Source organism: Schistocerca serialis, chromosome 7 (assembly GCF_023864345.2).
Source record: "Schistocerca serialis cubense isolate TAMUIC-IGC-003099 chromosome 7, iqSchSeri2.2, whole genome shotgun sequence".
Lineage (NCBI taxonomy): Eukaryota > Metazoa > Arthropoda > Insecta > Orthoptera > Acrididae > Schistocerca > Schistocerca serialis.
In genome coordinates this window covers 209,905,463-209,922,756 of record NC_064644.1, presented here as the reverse complement: position 1 = coordinate 209,922,756, position 17,294 = coordinate 209,905,463, and the positions used below count along the sequence as shown (strand labels likewise).

The following is a 17,294-nucleotide window of genomic DNA, read 5'->3' as shown; positions in this document are numbered from 1 at the left end:
TATCACGAAGCAAATACCGTCCGCACTGGCGGAATGCTACGTAATACCACGTACTTACACGTTTGTGACTATTACAGTGCCCTCTTATCACAAAGCGCAAATAGTGGTCCCACTAAAACATTCATATTTATTTACGTACTACAAGAATATGTAATAAAAAATGGGGGTTCCTATTTTAAAAAAAACGCAGTTGATATCCGTTTGACCTATGGCAGCGCCATCTAGCGGGCCAACCATAGCGCCATCTGATTTCCCCCTTCAACCTAGACACGTTTCGTTCTTAGTAGTTTTTTCGTTTGATGCTTAATTTGAGAGATATTTGGCCCAGTCACTATCAATGGACGACCCTGTATGTGGATAATCAGTTTAAATAAAACTTTCATAAACTTAGCATGTAACTTGATTATTTTGTATTAGGATAAAAGTGAAGGTAGCGCAAGACGTCGTTAGCGCCCACTCCTTGAGGTTTTTCTGTATCCGACACTGGCGACAGAGCATGTAATGATGAGATGATTGGTACTGTGCCCCTTGACCACCGAGTGGCGGCAGTATATCCATGGAATGTTCTTTCTTTCTGCTTGAGGAGTACCCAAAGAAGCACAAATATGAAAATATTTAAAAAGGAATGTTTAGTTCGATACAGACTGAATTAACATGTGAAGTAACTTGCCCAGAGTACTTAAAATGGAGGAGGCTAACAAAGCAGTCGAAAAGTAGATGATTAGAAAAAAGAAAGATATAATGGCACTGTTAGTAGTTACCTGGCGATAATATTCTGCCGACCACATACGCAACCGTATCTCTTTCCGCCTATGACGTTAATGGTACATACTAGAAGTTTCCAGTACTCACCTGTGCTCGTGAGAAGACCTTCTCCCAGCCAGGGGTGCAGGAATGCGTAGAGGTCAGCTTTAGTAATAAGATCACTGCTAGCCATGACAATCTGAAACAAACGGGAACCCAGTGCACTTAGCCCACACCATCGTTGTAAACTGTCACTGGGAGTTTTACGCTGAAAGCAAGGCACGAGTAAATACTGAAAGCCGGTCGTATAACAACAACCATTACTTTCTATTTCCTGCACACTCCGTATATCATGGGACTAGATCTCAGAGTCCCATTTCGGAAAAATTTGTTTTAATTCCCCGTTATTTAAAATTTAATTTGTAATCGCGTAAGCCTAATGTAGTTTAGAATCATCTCCCACATGTCGGTATTGCATGAAGAACGTTGCATGTAACGACCAGAATTGACTTCACACAAAAAGTAAATCAGGCTCCTATCTACCGTCGGCTTGGTCACCGCAGTGTTTCATTAATCACTGGACTTTCGGAGCTGCAGTAGGGCTGCTGTTTCGCGATTTGAGGAACACGTCACTCACTTCAGTGCGAGAAACAAACCACTTCATAAATTTCCGCATACGTAAAGCGCTGTGGATAAGTCACTTTAAGTGCCAAGATAAACTCCTCCCCCCCCCCCCCCCCCAAGCACACACACATTTCCGTCTTCCAACTTACACTGGCTTCATGTAAGGTGGACATCTTAATCGTTTTTGTCTTTCGTAATATATAAATCGGAGTAGCAAGAAGTGCCGGTCACGTACACTTTGGAAGGACAATATACCCCGAAGCTGTGACGAACGCGCACCGCCTGCCGACAATTGGTATATGGCTGGCAAAAACGACCACATGAACTGTTAAGCATCCTTCATTATAGATGTGAGGAGGTAATTACGTTTTGGGTAGTCGTGTGTCATGTGACAGTAATTCGGTGTAATTTTTGAAGCGTTAAGGACTGGAGGAGAAAAAAAAAAGCTCAAATGGCTCTGAGCACTATGGGACTTAACTTCTGAGGTCATCAGTCCCCTAGGACTTAGAACTACTTAAACCTAACTAACCTAAGGACATCACACACATCCATGCCCGAGGCAGGATTCGAACCTACGGCTGTAGCGGTCACGCAGTTCCAGACTGACGCGCCTAGAACCGCACGGCCAAACCGGCCGGCGAGCAAAAAAAGAAAACTAAGCGCCAACTGTGCAGTATGGTAACAGAGTGGTGATCACTACATCAGTTAATAATACTGTGTTTGTCCACTGGCACAAAAGGTTTCCATTTGCATAGCTGTACTGCAATTTGGCTTCCACGCATTGGCGAAGAGCTAGTTGGGTCCATTCGCGACGTCCATGTGCCATGATGGAAACAGCGGAGATAATACATACTGGAGCCATACGGAGCTAGTGCAAGCAATCTCAGGCAATTCAAAAGTGGTCTTGGCGTTTGCCGTTGCCGGTCGTTCTTGTAGAGCGCTTCCTGTCGCTACAAATTCGAAGCGACACAGTGGTTGGAATATTATAAAGGACACAGTGAAGCGCTTTCCTGCTAATCCCAGGCTCTTCTCCGCTCCACACCCTTTCCCCATTGCAGGCCAGATCACTGAAAAGAAGCTCCTAAGAACAACTGAGAGCTATCTAGGTTGTCCTGATTATTAAGTGAACCTACGTACCCAAGCATTGTGATTTCACTGCTGCTGCTATGGCTCTGTTACGCAAAAATATTCCCTGGCTGCGAAATTCATTTTGTTGGTGTACAAAGCGATTACGCCTATGCTAATAAGTTTCTGTGGTGCTAGTTTTCAACATTCTCCTTCGTACACTAGACGATTTTATACAGTATGTAGCGGCATACATCGGCACGCATCGTCAACAAGCCGTCAGCTGATATGTTCGCCGTAGCTGTCAAAGGAGTTCACACGTTGACCGCCAAGTCGCTGTTATTATTCTCTCTCTCTGGTGTCCTGCGACGCCCTGTGTCTGTTAATTTCCGGTATAGAATTTCTGTTAGTTATCATTCAAGTTCGGACGATCCGGTTTAGTTCTGTAGCAATTGTCACTTCCTAAATTAAAATCATGTTCAGATTACCGCTCAACACAACTGTTCGGTCTTTATAAGCTTATCTGTGGTTTGTTTAAAATAATTGTTTTTATAACAGTGTCCCGGAATTGATAATCTGTGTCTGTGACGGGCTGATTTTACGAATCCTTATAATATCTGGTTCTGAAGACTATCATCTCGACTTGCAACAATGGTGATGTGAACCAGACAGTGCGAATAGACCTGCAATACCAGGAAACTTCTCAAGAGTGGAAATGTTCCTCGATGGGAGACTATTCGCCCACATCAAGACTCGCAGTGCGACTACCCCACTTCGACGGTACTACTGTTTACTCAAGTCGAGACAAGTTTTATCTGAGCTGGAGTAACCACAGACTCCATACTAGATCATCGTTAAGCTGCAGAAGTCCACGATATAATAATAACACCTCCTGCAAGGTAGTCATACGAGAAGCTCAAGGTATTGTGTCCGTCTCATAGGAACAGCGTACGAGGCAAATACTTACACAGGAGGACGTCGGGTTCGGAATGCTGTCTCAATATCTCCCACATCTGGGCAGCGAGGTCAACACGGGCGCGGTGGGGAGCACATTGCTGCGCACGCTATGGAGCAGCCTATTGCCAGCTCAAGTAAAGGCCACTGCAGCGTCCCAGATGGTGATGCCACTAGACACCATAGTGGCCCTGGCAGACAGATTTCAGTTCTCAATTGTGTCGTCCCCGTGCAGTGCAGCAGCAGCGGCGGCGGAGGCGGCGGCGTGCAACACTGCATTGACAGCTACAGTAAGCATGCAGATTATGACAGCTTCGTGAACACAGTTGACGCCCTGAGGAAACAAATCAGCGAACTACTCTCTTGCAGAGACGCTAGAAGACAGGTCAAGAAGTCGTTCCTCCACGAACTTCTCAGCGGCGAGTGGCACAGCACAACCGCCGTCTGACATTTGTCGGTGTCGTCGGAAATTCGGAGATTAGGAGCGCAAATGTGTTTCACCGTGCATTTTCAGAAACAGCAATGGCAATCGGATGTACGCCCATCTTATTGCCAGTCGCCGTCCGTGCACCTCTTCATAACGGATCGGGAGTTTCTGGTTGATACAAATCTGATTTATATACTTACCCATGGACCATGTTGCAGAGGTATTGACCGCTGATTGTGTATTACTTCGCTGCATCTAGAATTCGACCATAGCGACCTACGGCATGTAACATATAGAACTGAATTTGGGATTACTCTGCACTTCTGATGGGAACTTTAACGTAGCAGACGTGACTGAATTCAATACTGGAGCTGATTTCCTGGTGCATTACCGTCTGCTGCTGGGCATCATCAACGCAGGTCTCGTCAGTAGCATCACCAGCCTTGCAGCTGGAAGCTTTCGACCCTGCGCCGCGATTCACAGTGCCGAGCATATCGGCTGGGAGCAGACACGCCGAGCTGCTAGAACAGTTCGCTGGTATTGCGCGCTCAGAAAGAGGTACGTCCCAGCATTGTTCATTGTATTAATACTACTACAGCCCCACCAGTTTCACGCAGGGCAACACGCCTTGGCTGTTGCCAAGTAGAATTCGATACTATGTTGAAGGAGGGTACCATTCGCACTTCTGGAACTCCATGGTCGACTCCTCTACACGTACTGCTCAAAAGGTGTTGCGCTTGGCGTCACAGGGAGATTACTGCATCCCAGCAATAGGGGGACAAGGGGGGTGTCAACCCACTCTCCATTGTAGCCAAATTTATTCAAGATGGCGGCGATGACGTCATCCTAGATGGCGGCATGTAGACTTGGCAACAGCGCATGACGTCATCCAAGATGGCGGATTTTGGCGGGATAATAGGCCAATTGTGCTATGTCCACTAACCTAACCTCTAGAAAAAATGGAGGGATTTTGAATTTTGGCGGGAAAATAGACCAGTTGTGCAATGTCCACTAACCTAAGCCTCCAGAAGAAAAAAATGGGCGGGAAGTTTGAATTCCAACAGGATAATGCATGCAAAAACCGTACTTATCTTTATTATTATTGATTATCATTTATTAACATTCATCATCATTTATTATTATTTATTATCATTTATTATTATTTATTATCATTTATTATTATTTATTATTATTGACCTGCCTCCACTAGAAAATTCCCTCCAAATTCAAATTCCAACACGATAATGGCTGCAAATTCTTACTTTTGTTTATTATTATTCATTATCATTTATTAACATTCATTATCATTCATTGTCATTTATTATCATTCATTATCATTTAATATCACTCATTATCATTTATTATTATTATTACTTATTATTATAGGCCTACCGCCACTAGAAAATTGCGAAAATTCAAATTCCAACACGATAATGTCTCGAAAACTGTACTTCTCTTTATTATTATCATTTATTATTTATTCAACATATCCGATTTTCTCGGCGAAAAAGCCATTTTCCTTACATCCATAACAAAAATCTATCACAAGTTCAAATCCCAACACCATAATTGATCACACGTATCACATTTCTCCGTCACTTATCTTTTTTCGCTGGTAGCCTATCATAATCGTGTCAAATAATAAACTGCACTTATAGTAACGTAAGTCACGTCCTTTGATTTTGCAGGGGGAAAGGGACTGAAGACTTTATTTCAAGCAGTACGGTCATCACTTGTTCTCCAACACAGTCAGCACACACATATCGCAGTGCAGTCACCACGACGTCCGCGCTGCAACCGAATTAGTTCAAATCCTCGCCACCCCCAGGCGAACGTGCGGAGGAACTGCCGACGCCTGTCACGTGAGGTGGCCGGCCACTCGCGCTGGACTGCCGGTACACGAGCCCAGTGATCGCTCCCACGTCTTAAACATGTTTTCGCTGGACACGCTGGAACTTGCCGAGTTTGACGTCACAGTGGTCCCTTGTCCGCTCACCACGCGTTATCGTCGCCTCCGCACGTTTCCCGCCAAAATTGTTCGCCTCGGAGCTGAATCACACAACGGTCGGCCGTTCCCTGCCACACTTTTGGCGCCAAAGTTGTTTCCCTGGGCACTTTCAAACTTGTCGATGCCGACCGCTCACCGTCCACCACGTGTCCCTGTGCGTGCGAGAACGCAGTGCTACACTTTTGGCAGCAAAGTTTGTTCGACTGTGGAATCCGGCATGACTATATAACAGCACGTTTGGTCCGCACTAGAACACTCAGTAATTGACTCTCTCTTGCGCGCGCGTAATAACTGTACAATCGCTGCGCCGCCGCTCCGCTTACGTCACACACCCTCCATACACGCGACGGACATAGTCTTCTGTAAATACCTAAGTACTTAATTCCATTTCGTTTTTAATCATATTAACTAATTCAATTTACAATTTCATATATGTATGCAAAGGTGTTCAACAACCTAATTTCAACTACTTTTCGAGGACCTGACAGCCACCTCACCCTAGGAACCAGCGCCGAGTTTGAATTCTGGCAGTAAAGAAAAGTCACTTCCACTTTCTCTACCAACCTAACAAAATTGTTGGAAGGAAATGGCACCTGTACTAACCTCAGCCACCCGACCGCCACGTCCTCCTAGGAACCTGAGCCAAGTTAGAAATCTGCCAGTAAACAAAGCTCACTTGCGCTCCCGCCACCAACCTAAGAAAATTGTTACAAACGAAGCTCATCACCACTAAACTAAGCCACCAGCACTCAACCTTTTCCTACACGTTTTGGGTAAAAGGACTTACCCTGCACTACGCCCATGAATGGAGAAACCAATTTACTTTATTTAGGAATGGAGTGTGTGTATCACACCGACATGTTCCACACCATACAGACCTGCAAAACACTCCTACATAAATCATTTATAATGCACTAGACACACGCTTGCTAATTGTAAACAGTTGAAAATAACTCATAGCACAGCCTACAGACATGAGAACCGCTCGTAAATAATGCAAAATGTCTACGTCCAAATAGCCAAACAACTCCTAGTTTTCGGAAATAATTTCAGTCCATAGGCTGATGGCAGGTGGAAAGAGTGTACTTTATTTATTTGGGACATATCTTTTTGATACTTTTGCATCTCATAGGTTTCGATATGTAAGGCTGACATAAGGCAGTTTCTGAACTCCAGTAGTGCACTACACGTGGCAACACAACCACACCCACCAAGATATTCATCCCAATCCTGACCTCTAACTCCTCTAGAGATAAATTTGTCCAGTTATTTGTTGACTGACTCACAGTGTGACCAAATTGCAGTTTTTGCGCAAAAACCACTTAGACTGCGCTGTGCTGCTCGGGGAAGTAAGGAAGGGCTGCACTCTATTTATTTGGAGCCCTTTTATTTAGTTGTGGAGTATATTTGTCACAAAACACCCGCACTGATCCGACTGTGGTCATCTGACACAGGCCACAAACACGTAAACAGCTCCTAATTTCACCACACAATAGCAATCAGCTCTTAAATAATGCAGTACACAATATCAGCAGACGAGCTCTGTACTCTTAAACTCTCCAAATAAAGCAAGCACAGTGCACAGACATGCTCGCAAAATAGTGCAACAGACGCGCCCAAACACCCCCAGCTGCCAAACCGACCAAAAATCTCTGCTCGGCCTCCCCCAAACATGACCTCAACAGTCGCATTCGCACCTAACACCGGAGAAATTTATATCGCCTATGCTCCTTGGATTACGCTCCAAGGCAGGATGCGCACACTTGCGGTCGGCGGGGAAGGGGTTCCAGAGTCTCCAGCCAAGTTCAGCTTCCGACCGCACGTGACCGCCGACCAGAAAGGGCACATGTGAAAGCTGCGTTGTTCTTCTCATGTATACCGCGGGCGTCTCTGGTCTGGACCTGCCTTCACGTCTTTTGTCAGGATAGCTCATAGCTTGTTGACACACACAATTAACGTGGCCGGTGAAACATTTACTACTCGCATGCAACCGAGATGGTGACGGAAAACCAATCACTCTGATCTGCGCTGCAGGCACGTGTAATCACTGAGAACCTTTTTTTTATTTTTTCGAACAACTTATTTAACCATACAGTATATCTATCACGCTATCACAAAACACCCACCCAGATGTGCCCTGGGCCATGTTGCACTGCCCACAGACACGCACCCATTCATAATTTCAGTACACAAAAAAATGGCTCTGAGCACTATGGGACTTAACATCTATGGTCATCAGTCCCCTAGAACTTAGAACTACTTAAACCTAACTAGCCTAAGGACAGCACACAACACCCAGCCATCACGAGGCAGAGAAAATCCCTGACCCCACCGGGAATCGTACCCGGGAACCCGGGCGTGGGAAGCGAGAACGCTACCGCACGACCACGAGATGCGGGCATTTCAGTACACACTATAGCTATAATTCCTCACACAGATGTGTAGATACGCTCAGTACTCGTAAACTATCCTAATAACGCATAGCAGAGCCTGCAGATCCGCTCTCAAAATAACTCAGCAAACGTGCACAGGTATCCCCCACTCCGCACCCTGCCCACAGGATCGTGAAGTCACCCATCCCTCTGATTTCAGACATCACACAGCCCCTGCTCGGCTTCCATAAGCGTGAGTTGGCGCGGGCAACGTGCTCGTCAGCGGTCAAAGCACACACGTGCGTACAGGACCACGGTCCATCACAATCCCGGGCCGCGACCACCGAACGCGGGTGAAAGTCAACTTTATATCAACGTAGCATAATGCCAAAGTGCAGCATCCATACGCTAGACACATCGTAGCAGCACATGTCTTTACCTCCTATGACCATGTAGCACACTGCGCATTGCTCCCCACACGACATTACGCGGCCCTTTAACTAAACATAACTACACATCCCTGCTGTCGCCTCATCGCGTGTCCAGCCATCTAAAATCTTCTCAATATTATTCTTACTTTACAACATTTTTTTAAAAATAACATCTAAGTTACACCTCCCACCACACCTAACCTCACACCCGTCCCACCATCAACATACGCATATGTCCTCAACCCTATCTTGAAACTCATATATCACCTCACAAACCATGTCCATCAATCAATTTACCATTCTCATCCTCAGTTTTCGAATTACAAACGTAGCCTCTATGTAAACAACAATCAACTCATCTTTCTCGCACTTTCAACAGTAAAATTAATTTTACACACACCCAGAAATACCAAACGCAATTAAAGAGTCAAACTTTTATACAGAGCATCAAACACATACGATACTCACACTAATATTCAAAGCCTGGCCCATATTTACCACCTTCACCTTGAATTAAATATTATTACCATTGCCGCAACATTCTGCCAGCGCTCGATTTGTACGTATTTTTCCTCTCTTAACTGTTTTCACTAGCGGTCAAATATCACTATCTATAGATTGCACAATTTCCACATAAAAAAATCTCGCCCCGCCGTTTAGAGACTCCTATATCCGAACACATAGCATCATTAAACTATCACTTGCTCTTATCTAATAACTCATCCATCAGGTCTGGGGGCAAGGTCACCACTTTCTTTCTTTCTTTCAGCAGCAGACAGTTATTTTTTTACAGTGGTAGCTAAATTGCGCCATCAACTTAACATCCCCATTCGCGAAACATATATTCAAATACGTAAACACACTTACTCAATTACACAGCGGTCCTGATGAGGACATGACCTTCAATACTACAGTTCTTAATCCAACAACCACCGAAACAAGTGCTAAATGCTCAAACTAAGCCCATAGCGCCTTACAAAGCGAGTGTCCGAGCGCCGCCTGCGGCATGTCAAAGCCACATAGCTGTCCACCTAAACAGCCACAGCCCCAGGACCAGAATGCTGAAATGGACTCTCCCTATACCTGCTCTCCAGCTATTGGTTAACGACATACAGTGCATAAATGGATACTGAATAGCGCAGATCTCTATCTCCCCCTTGCATCTCCAACAGGACATGTAAACAGTGTCTCCCCCAGCCAGCGAACCTGACATCATTCACCCTTCGCTGAGAATTTCCACTCACAAATCTTAAACACTCGCATATATAAAACGATATTCACTCCTGCAAAAACTCAATTAATAATAAAAAAGCATTCTCCCTTTCTAAGCATAATGAGTATGCATTTATCTTCACCCATATGATTTCTGCAATTTAAGTCGGAGAAAGACATATCTATTACCTTCTGCAAACTGTCTATAAACAGAACGATCTCAGTTACTGCAATAGGACCTTGTTTTGACCGTTTGCCGGAAATGCGCGCAATGTCGTATGCCTCAAACTAGGTACAAGCGCAACAGATCCTCAACAACCCTATCATCTTTATCCTCTACCATAAAACAGTGAAAAAGTCACGAGGACACCAATGCGTTCCACCTCCAGTGCGGACAAACGGAATTCACAATACTCCCCCCGAATAACTCAGAGTGCGACCATCCAAGAATTCCTAACAGCTCACCAAGTACAACACCTCAAACTAAAGATGCCTATATGAGCAAGATCATATTAAATATACACACGCTGCAGAGACCCGTTTAAAGTTTTATCACCCATATTCTAAGCAAATGAGAAGCTACCTCTGGCCCTTGTTCAAACAGTGTTTCCTAACACGCTTTTGCACACTGCCGAGCATTTCGTCTTTCTGCCGCAACTTCGAAGTCAGTGTCTGATTCTAAACAGAAATTAACATAGACTGATGCACGGCCTCTCACTGGAAACTATACCTTGCACCTTGTAAATCATATTGTTACAGTCTATACCATAGCATTGAATGATTTTAAATAAAGAACAGCCACAACAGAAGGAAACTAGAAGAGCCTGCTGACGTTGTAGCGACTTCCCTCGAAAGTGATTGACCACCTGTACATTTAAACTCATAAGTCGCAGTGACCGAATAGTTTATAACTCTGCGTTCCATTTCTAGTGACAGGTCATTTTTGCACACAAGTACGGGATCACCGTTACTCAAATCTGCGTTAAATGATAACAGAGGATGTACGGGACGATCGATTGAGAGGAAGTTGACTTTCACCCGCGTTCGGTGGTCGCGGCTCGGGATTGTGACGGATCGCGGTCCTGGACGGACGTGTGTGTGTGCGCTTTGACAGCTGACGAGCGCGTTGACCGCGCCAACTCACGCTTGCGGAAGCCGAGGAGGGGCTGTGCGATGTCTGAAATCAGACGGATGGGTGACTTCACGATCCTGTGGGCAGGGTGCGGAGTGGGGGCTACCTGTGCACGTTTGCTGAGTTATTTTGAGAGCGGATCTGCAGGCTCTGCTATGCGTTATTAGGATAGTTTACGAGTACTGAGCGTATCTACACATCTGTGTGAGGAATTATTTAGCAGCAGTTTGCTATAGTGTGTACTGAAATTATGATTGGGTGCGTGTCTGTGGGCTGTGCAACATGGCCCAGGGCACATCTGGATGGGTGTTTTGTGATAGAGTGATAGATATACTGTATGGTTAAATAAGTTGTTCGAAAAAATAAAAAAAGGTTCTCAGTGATTACACGTGCCTGCAGCGCAGATCAGAGTGATTGGTTTTCCGTCACCATCTCGGTTGCATGCGAGTAGTAAATGTTTCCCCGGCCACGTTAATTGTGTGTGTCAACAAGCTATGAGCTATTCTGACAAAAGACGTGAAGGCAGGTCCAGACCTGAGACGCCAGCGGTATACATGAGAAGAACAGCGCAGCTTTCACATGTGACAGAGGAGAGTGCCCTTTCTGGTCGGCTGTCACGTGCGCTCGGAAGCTGAACTTCGCTGGAGACTCTGGAACCCCCTTCCCCGCCGACCGCACGCGCGCGCTGCCTGCCATGGAGCGTAATCTAAGGGGAATAGGCGATACTAATTTCACCGGTGTTAGGTGCGAATGCGACTGTTGAGGTCATGTTTGGGGGAGGCCGAGCAGAGACCTTTGGTCGATTTGGCAGCAGGGGGGGTGTTTGGGCGCGTCTGTTGCACTATTTTGCGAGCATGTCTGTGCACTGTGCGGCGCTTTATTTGGAGAGTTTAAGAGTATAGAGCTCGTCTGCTGATATTGTGTACTGCATTATTTAGGAGCTGTTTGCTATTGTTTGGTGAAATTAGGAGTTGTTTACGTGTTTGTGGCCTGTGTCAGATGACCACAGTCGGATCAGTGCGGGTGTTTTGTAACAAATATACTCCACGACTAAATAAAAGGGCTCCAAATAAATAGAGTGCAGCCCTTCCTTACTTCCCCGAGCAGCACAACGCAGTCTAAGTGGTTGTTGCGCAAAAACTGCAATCTGGTCAGACTGTGAGTCAGTCAACAAATAACTGGACAAATTTATCTCTAGAGGAGTTAGAGGTCTGGATTGGAATGAATGTCTTGGTGGGCGCGGTTGTGTTGCCACGTGTAGTGCACTACTGGAGTTCAGAAACTGCCTTATGTCAGCGTTACATATCAAAACCTATGAGATGCAAACGTTTCAAAAAGATATGTCCCAAATAAATAAAGTACACTCTTTCCACCTTCCATCAGCCTATGGACTGAAATTATTTCCGAAAATTAGGAGTTGTTTGGCTATTTGGACGTAGACGTTTTGCATTATTTACGAGCGGTTCTCATGTGTGTAGGCTGTGCTATGAGTTATTTTCAACTGTTTACAATTAGCAAGCGTGTGTCTACAGCAATATAAATGAGTTATGTAGGAGTATTTTGCAGGTGTGGCTGGTGTGGAACATGTCGGTGTCATACATACACTCCATTCCAAAATAAAGTAAATAGGTTCCTCCATCCATGGGCGTAGTGCAGGGTGAGTCCTTTTACGCAAAACGTGTAGGAAAAGGTTGAGTGCTGGTGGCTTAGTTTAGTGGTGATGAGCTTCGTTTGTAACAATTTTCTTAGGTTAGTGGTGAGAGCGCAAGTGAGCTTTGTTTACTGGCAGATTTCAAACTTGGCTCAGGTTCCTAGGAGGAAGTGGCGGTCGGGTGGCTGAGGTTAGTACAAGTGCCATTTCTTTTCAACAATTTTGTTGTATTGGTCCTAATGAAATCGCTAAGCGGGTCTAACGCTTCCGTTCAGTCCCACGTTGACTAGTCTCGTGTGGCCGCTGAAGATAGCAAATCGAAAGCCTGACGTTTAAAATTCAAGATATCTTTCACACACGAGAATAGTACGAACGTACCGTCATTTGACCATCGGACAGAATCCCGTATGGACTACTCAGCAACAAGCATCCCTGGCATAGAGAAACAACTAAAAGATTTGAAAACAAATAAATCACAGGTACACTACGGCATTGGCCCCTTACCTAGCTTGCATTTGTCATGAATCTCTCGCCCAACACAAAGTCCCAAACGACTGGGGAAAAAAACGAACGTGACTCCAATATATAGGAAGGGTAACAGAACAGGTTCGAAAATTTGTGTACCAATATCCTTGACTTCCGTTTGCTGCAGAATCCGTGAACGTATTCTCAGCTCGAACGTAATAAACTTTCATGAGACTGAGAAGCTTATGTCCACGAATCGACATAGTTTCAGAAAGTATTGCTTGTGAGAAACTCAGCTTGTCCATTACCACGAACTATGGATGAAGGCAAGAGGCCGATTTCATATTTCTGTATTTCCGGAAAACATTTGGCACGGTGCCCGACTGCAGGCTGATGACGAAGGTACGACCATATGGAATAATTTCACAGATACGTGAGTGGCTCGAAGTGGAAGAACCCAGTATGTTGTCCTCGATGGCGAGTGTTCATCACAGACAAGGGTATCGGCAGGAGTGCCCCAGGGAAGTTCGATAGGACCGCTGTTGTCCTCTATATACGTAAATGATATGGCACACAGCGTGGCAGCAATCTGCGGTTGTTTGTTGATGGTAGTGTGGTAATGTGGAAAAACGTAAGTTAATGCGAATGAGTAGGAAGAACAAATCTGCAGTGTTGGAGTATTACTAGTATCCTGCTTGACGCAGTGAACTCTTTTAAATAGCTGGACGTAACGTTGCAAAGCGTTACGAAATGGAACGAGCATGTGAGAACTGTGGTAGGGAAGGTGAATGGTCGACTTCGGTTTATTGGAAGAATTTCAGGAAAGACTGGTTCACCTTTAAAGGAGGCTGCATATAGGATGCTGTGCGACCTAGTCTTCAGTAGCGCTCGAGTGTTTGGGACTCGTACCAGGTCGAACTGAAGGAGGACATCGATGCAATTTAGAGGCGGACTGCTAGATCTGTTACCGGTAGACTAGAACAACACGTAAATGTAACGGAGATGCTTCGGTAGCTTAAATGGGAATCCGTGGAGTAAAGGCGACGTTCCTTATGAGAAACTCTATTGAGAAAATTTAGAGAACCGGCATTTGAAGCTGATTGCCGAACGATTGTACTGCCGCCAATATACGTTTCGCGTAGAGACCACGAAGATAAGATACGAGGAATTAGGGCTCATGAGGAGGCATGTAGACAGTCGTTTGTCCATCGCTCTATTTGCGAATGGAACAGGAGGGGAAATGAGCAGTAGTGGCACAGGGTACCTCCGTCAGCACAGCTCCTTCGCTCGCAGAGTGTTCATGTGGATGTAGATGTAGAAGGGTGCTAGATCGTTATCCTACACTACTGTTGAGAGACTATAGCTATGCTTTATGTGGCACAATCGCATTTCGTGCTAGACTCTGCCAAGACCTACACACAAATTCCTGTGGTTGAATAGGGCACATTGAAGACGACAATAATTACGCCATTTGGCCACTTTGAGACTCGTTTCATGACATTCGACGTACACAATGCTATGCAGACTTGGCAGATATTTATAAACGCAGCGCTTTAAAGTTTGTCTTGATGACGTCCTTGTATTTTCAGCACAGTGACACAAACAACACCACTTGGGAGAAACCCTTAAACACTTGGATCATTACAAGATTGTATTAAATACTGCCAAGTGTGTTCTTGGGCCACATGACATTTTTTTTTTTTTTGACCGTCCAATCTCGCACTCAGGGTCGTTAACATTTCCTCAAAAGGTAGAGGCTCTATTGAGGAAGCCGCAACGGAACCGTGTCTCTTTCTAGGAATAGTGAAATTTTACCGGCGTCGTCTAACCCATTCAACTGAGCTTCAATAACCGTTAACCACAGTATTGTGTGCTCCTGAAATCAAGGCCAAAACGATAATCTAGTGGACGGACCCTATGAGCTCTGCTTTTGAAGCAGATTAACTACTGCAAATGCGGCATTCATCACACAACCCACATTAGAAGCTCCTCTCTCGCTGGTGCTGGATGCAAGCCAAACCGCAGTCGGTGCAGCATCGCAACAGCATGTAGATGATGTGTGGTAGCCACTCGCACTTTTGGCACAAGCGCTCTGTCACATCAGACATGGAGTGCATTAAGTCGCGGACTTCTTGCAGTGTATGAAGCTATTAAATTCTTTCACTCACAGTTGGAGGCAAGAGAGTTTACGACTTTCAGCGACCACAAGCCTTCGGACCTAATAACGATAAACGCTCCCCACGGCAGTACACTCGGGTGAAATTTATCGCTCCGTTGAGCAAATATGCACACCAAATTTCAGGAATTGTTTACACCGTAGCCGACTGCCTAACCCTCGTAAACAGCGCAACGAATGCAATAGATTATGCTCAACTCGCTAAAGCAGAAGTTTCAGACCAGGAGTTTCAGGACATTCTGAAAGAAGGTTCCTTCATCTTTCAGCTGAAACTGATCGACGCTTAAGTGAAGTCACTATTTACGAACGTGCCAGTAGATGAAACTATCCGCATCCTTCAGGAGCATGTCCCGCCAGACATATGCAACCTGGTTGAGTTGTACCTGACTGCAACGTACTTCAAAAAAATGGTTCAAATGGCTCTGAGCACTATGGGACTCAACGGCTGAGGTCATTAGTCCCCTAGAACTTAGAACTAGTTAAACCTAACTAACCTAAGGACATCACACACATCCATGCCCGAGGCAGGATTCGAACCTGCGACCGTAGCGGTCTCGCGGTTCGAGACTGCAGCGCCAGAACCGCGCGGCCACTTCGGCCGGCTGCAACGTACTTCAAATGGCAAGGAAAATACTACGGGCAGACAGACGGCGTAACAATGGGGTCTCCCCTATCTCCGCTGGCACCCGACATATTCATGGAAGCCTATGACGCAACGGCCCTCGGTTTAGCTCCTTTACGCCCACGTTGCTGGTTCAGATACTTGAACGATACGTTCGCTATATGGCCCCATGGTGAAAAGCAGCTACACAATTTTCACGAGTTTTTGAACAATATGCACAGAAAGATACAGTTCATGCTCGATGTAGAAAAGAATGGTGCAATTCCATTTCTAGACGTCGAAGTATACAGGAGAACGGAGGGCATACTGGGGCACAGAGTACATCGCAAGCCTACAAATATAGACAGGTATCGGCACGCCCAATCCTACCACCACCCAGCGCAGAAGCACTCCGTCATCCGTTCTTTGGCAATCCGTGCGCAGCGCTTAAGTGATGCTCAAAACATAACACCTGATCTTAGAAGGCTACGCACAATGTTTCTAGCCAATGGCTACAGCCATAAGTCGATCCAAGCAAGAAATAGACAAACTGCAGTCAACAGTGCACTTACGTTACGTGAAAAATGTTACTGACCGAATAGGCAAACACCTTCGCCGTCTTGGGGTGCAGCCTGTCTTCTATAGTGGTCGCAGGATCCAGGACGTGCTAGGCTCCACTAACGACAAGGTGGAAGCGTTACACAATCCAGGCGTTTACAAGGTGGAATGCGAATGTGGAGAGGCATACATCGGCGAGACTGGTAGGCCAATAGCAACGCGCATTCGGGAACACGAGCGCTATATTCGTCTAGGGCAACACAACAAATCTGCAGTGGCACAGCATCAGCAAGACTGCGGAAAAGAAATAAAATTCAGCGAGGCCTGTGTGTTCGCAAAGCAGCCGGTTATGACGAAACGCAAAACCAGAGAGGTCATCGAAATACTTAAACACCCTAATAACACGAACAGGGTGGATGGACTCAGGCTTTCCCCATGTTGGTTGCCAGCAATCAGAGCCCAACAGACCGCACTGTCAACACGAGGCACGAGCACTACCGGCGAGTAACTGCCGCCGCGCATCCGACGACCAGTAGTTGGTAAACAGCAGCCATTCGACGGTGACCACCAGTCACGGCACATAACATAAGAGCCAACAGACAACCAAGGTTACGTTCTCCCTCCACGACAATAACCTATTAAAATAAAGTTCCCTCTCCTTCTTCCTTAAGTGACCAATGAAACTAACTACCTTTTTAAAATTATGACGTAATGGCATGCGCAGTCAACAGTAACAAGAAAATATAAAGGACACTGCATAGCTAGAATGCACCATTAGACCCAGAAGAAGGCCGCTGCAACCGTGGCCGAAACGTTGGTTTTTCTCCAGCAGCAGTAGTTTTATACATTATGACGCGGTAACATACCCAGAAAA

General features: G+C 45.6%; 1 protein-coding gene across 3 annotated transcripts in view; it reads right to left on the bottom strand.

The window, feature by feature from the left end:
• Window positions 1-17,294, bottom strand: part of LOC126412813 (cytochrome P450 4C1-like) — a 510,424-nt gene that overhangs the window by 453,414 nt on the left and 39,716 nt on the right. For all 3 annotated transcript variants that reach the window (XM_050082602.1, XM_050082601.1, XM_050082600.1), the window contains exon 3: window positions 853-943. In XM_050082602.1, the coding sequence (XP_049938559.1) occupies window positions 853-943 (91 nt within the window). The remainder of the gene's footprint in view (window positions 1-852; window positions 944-17,294) is intronic.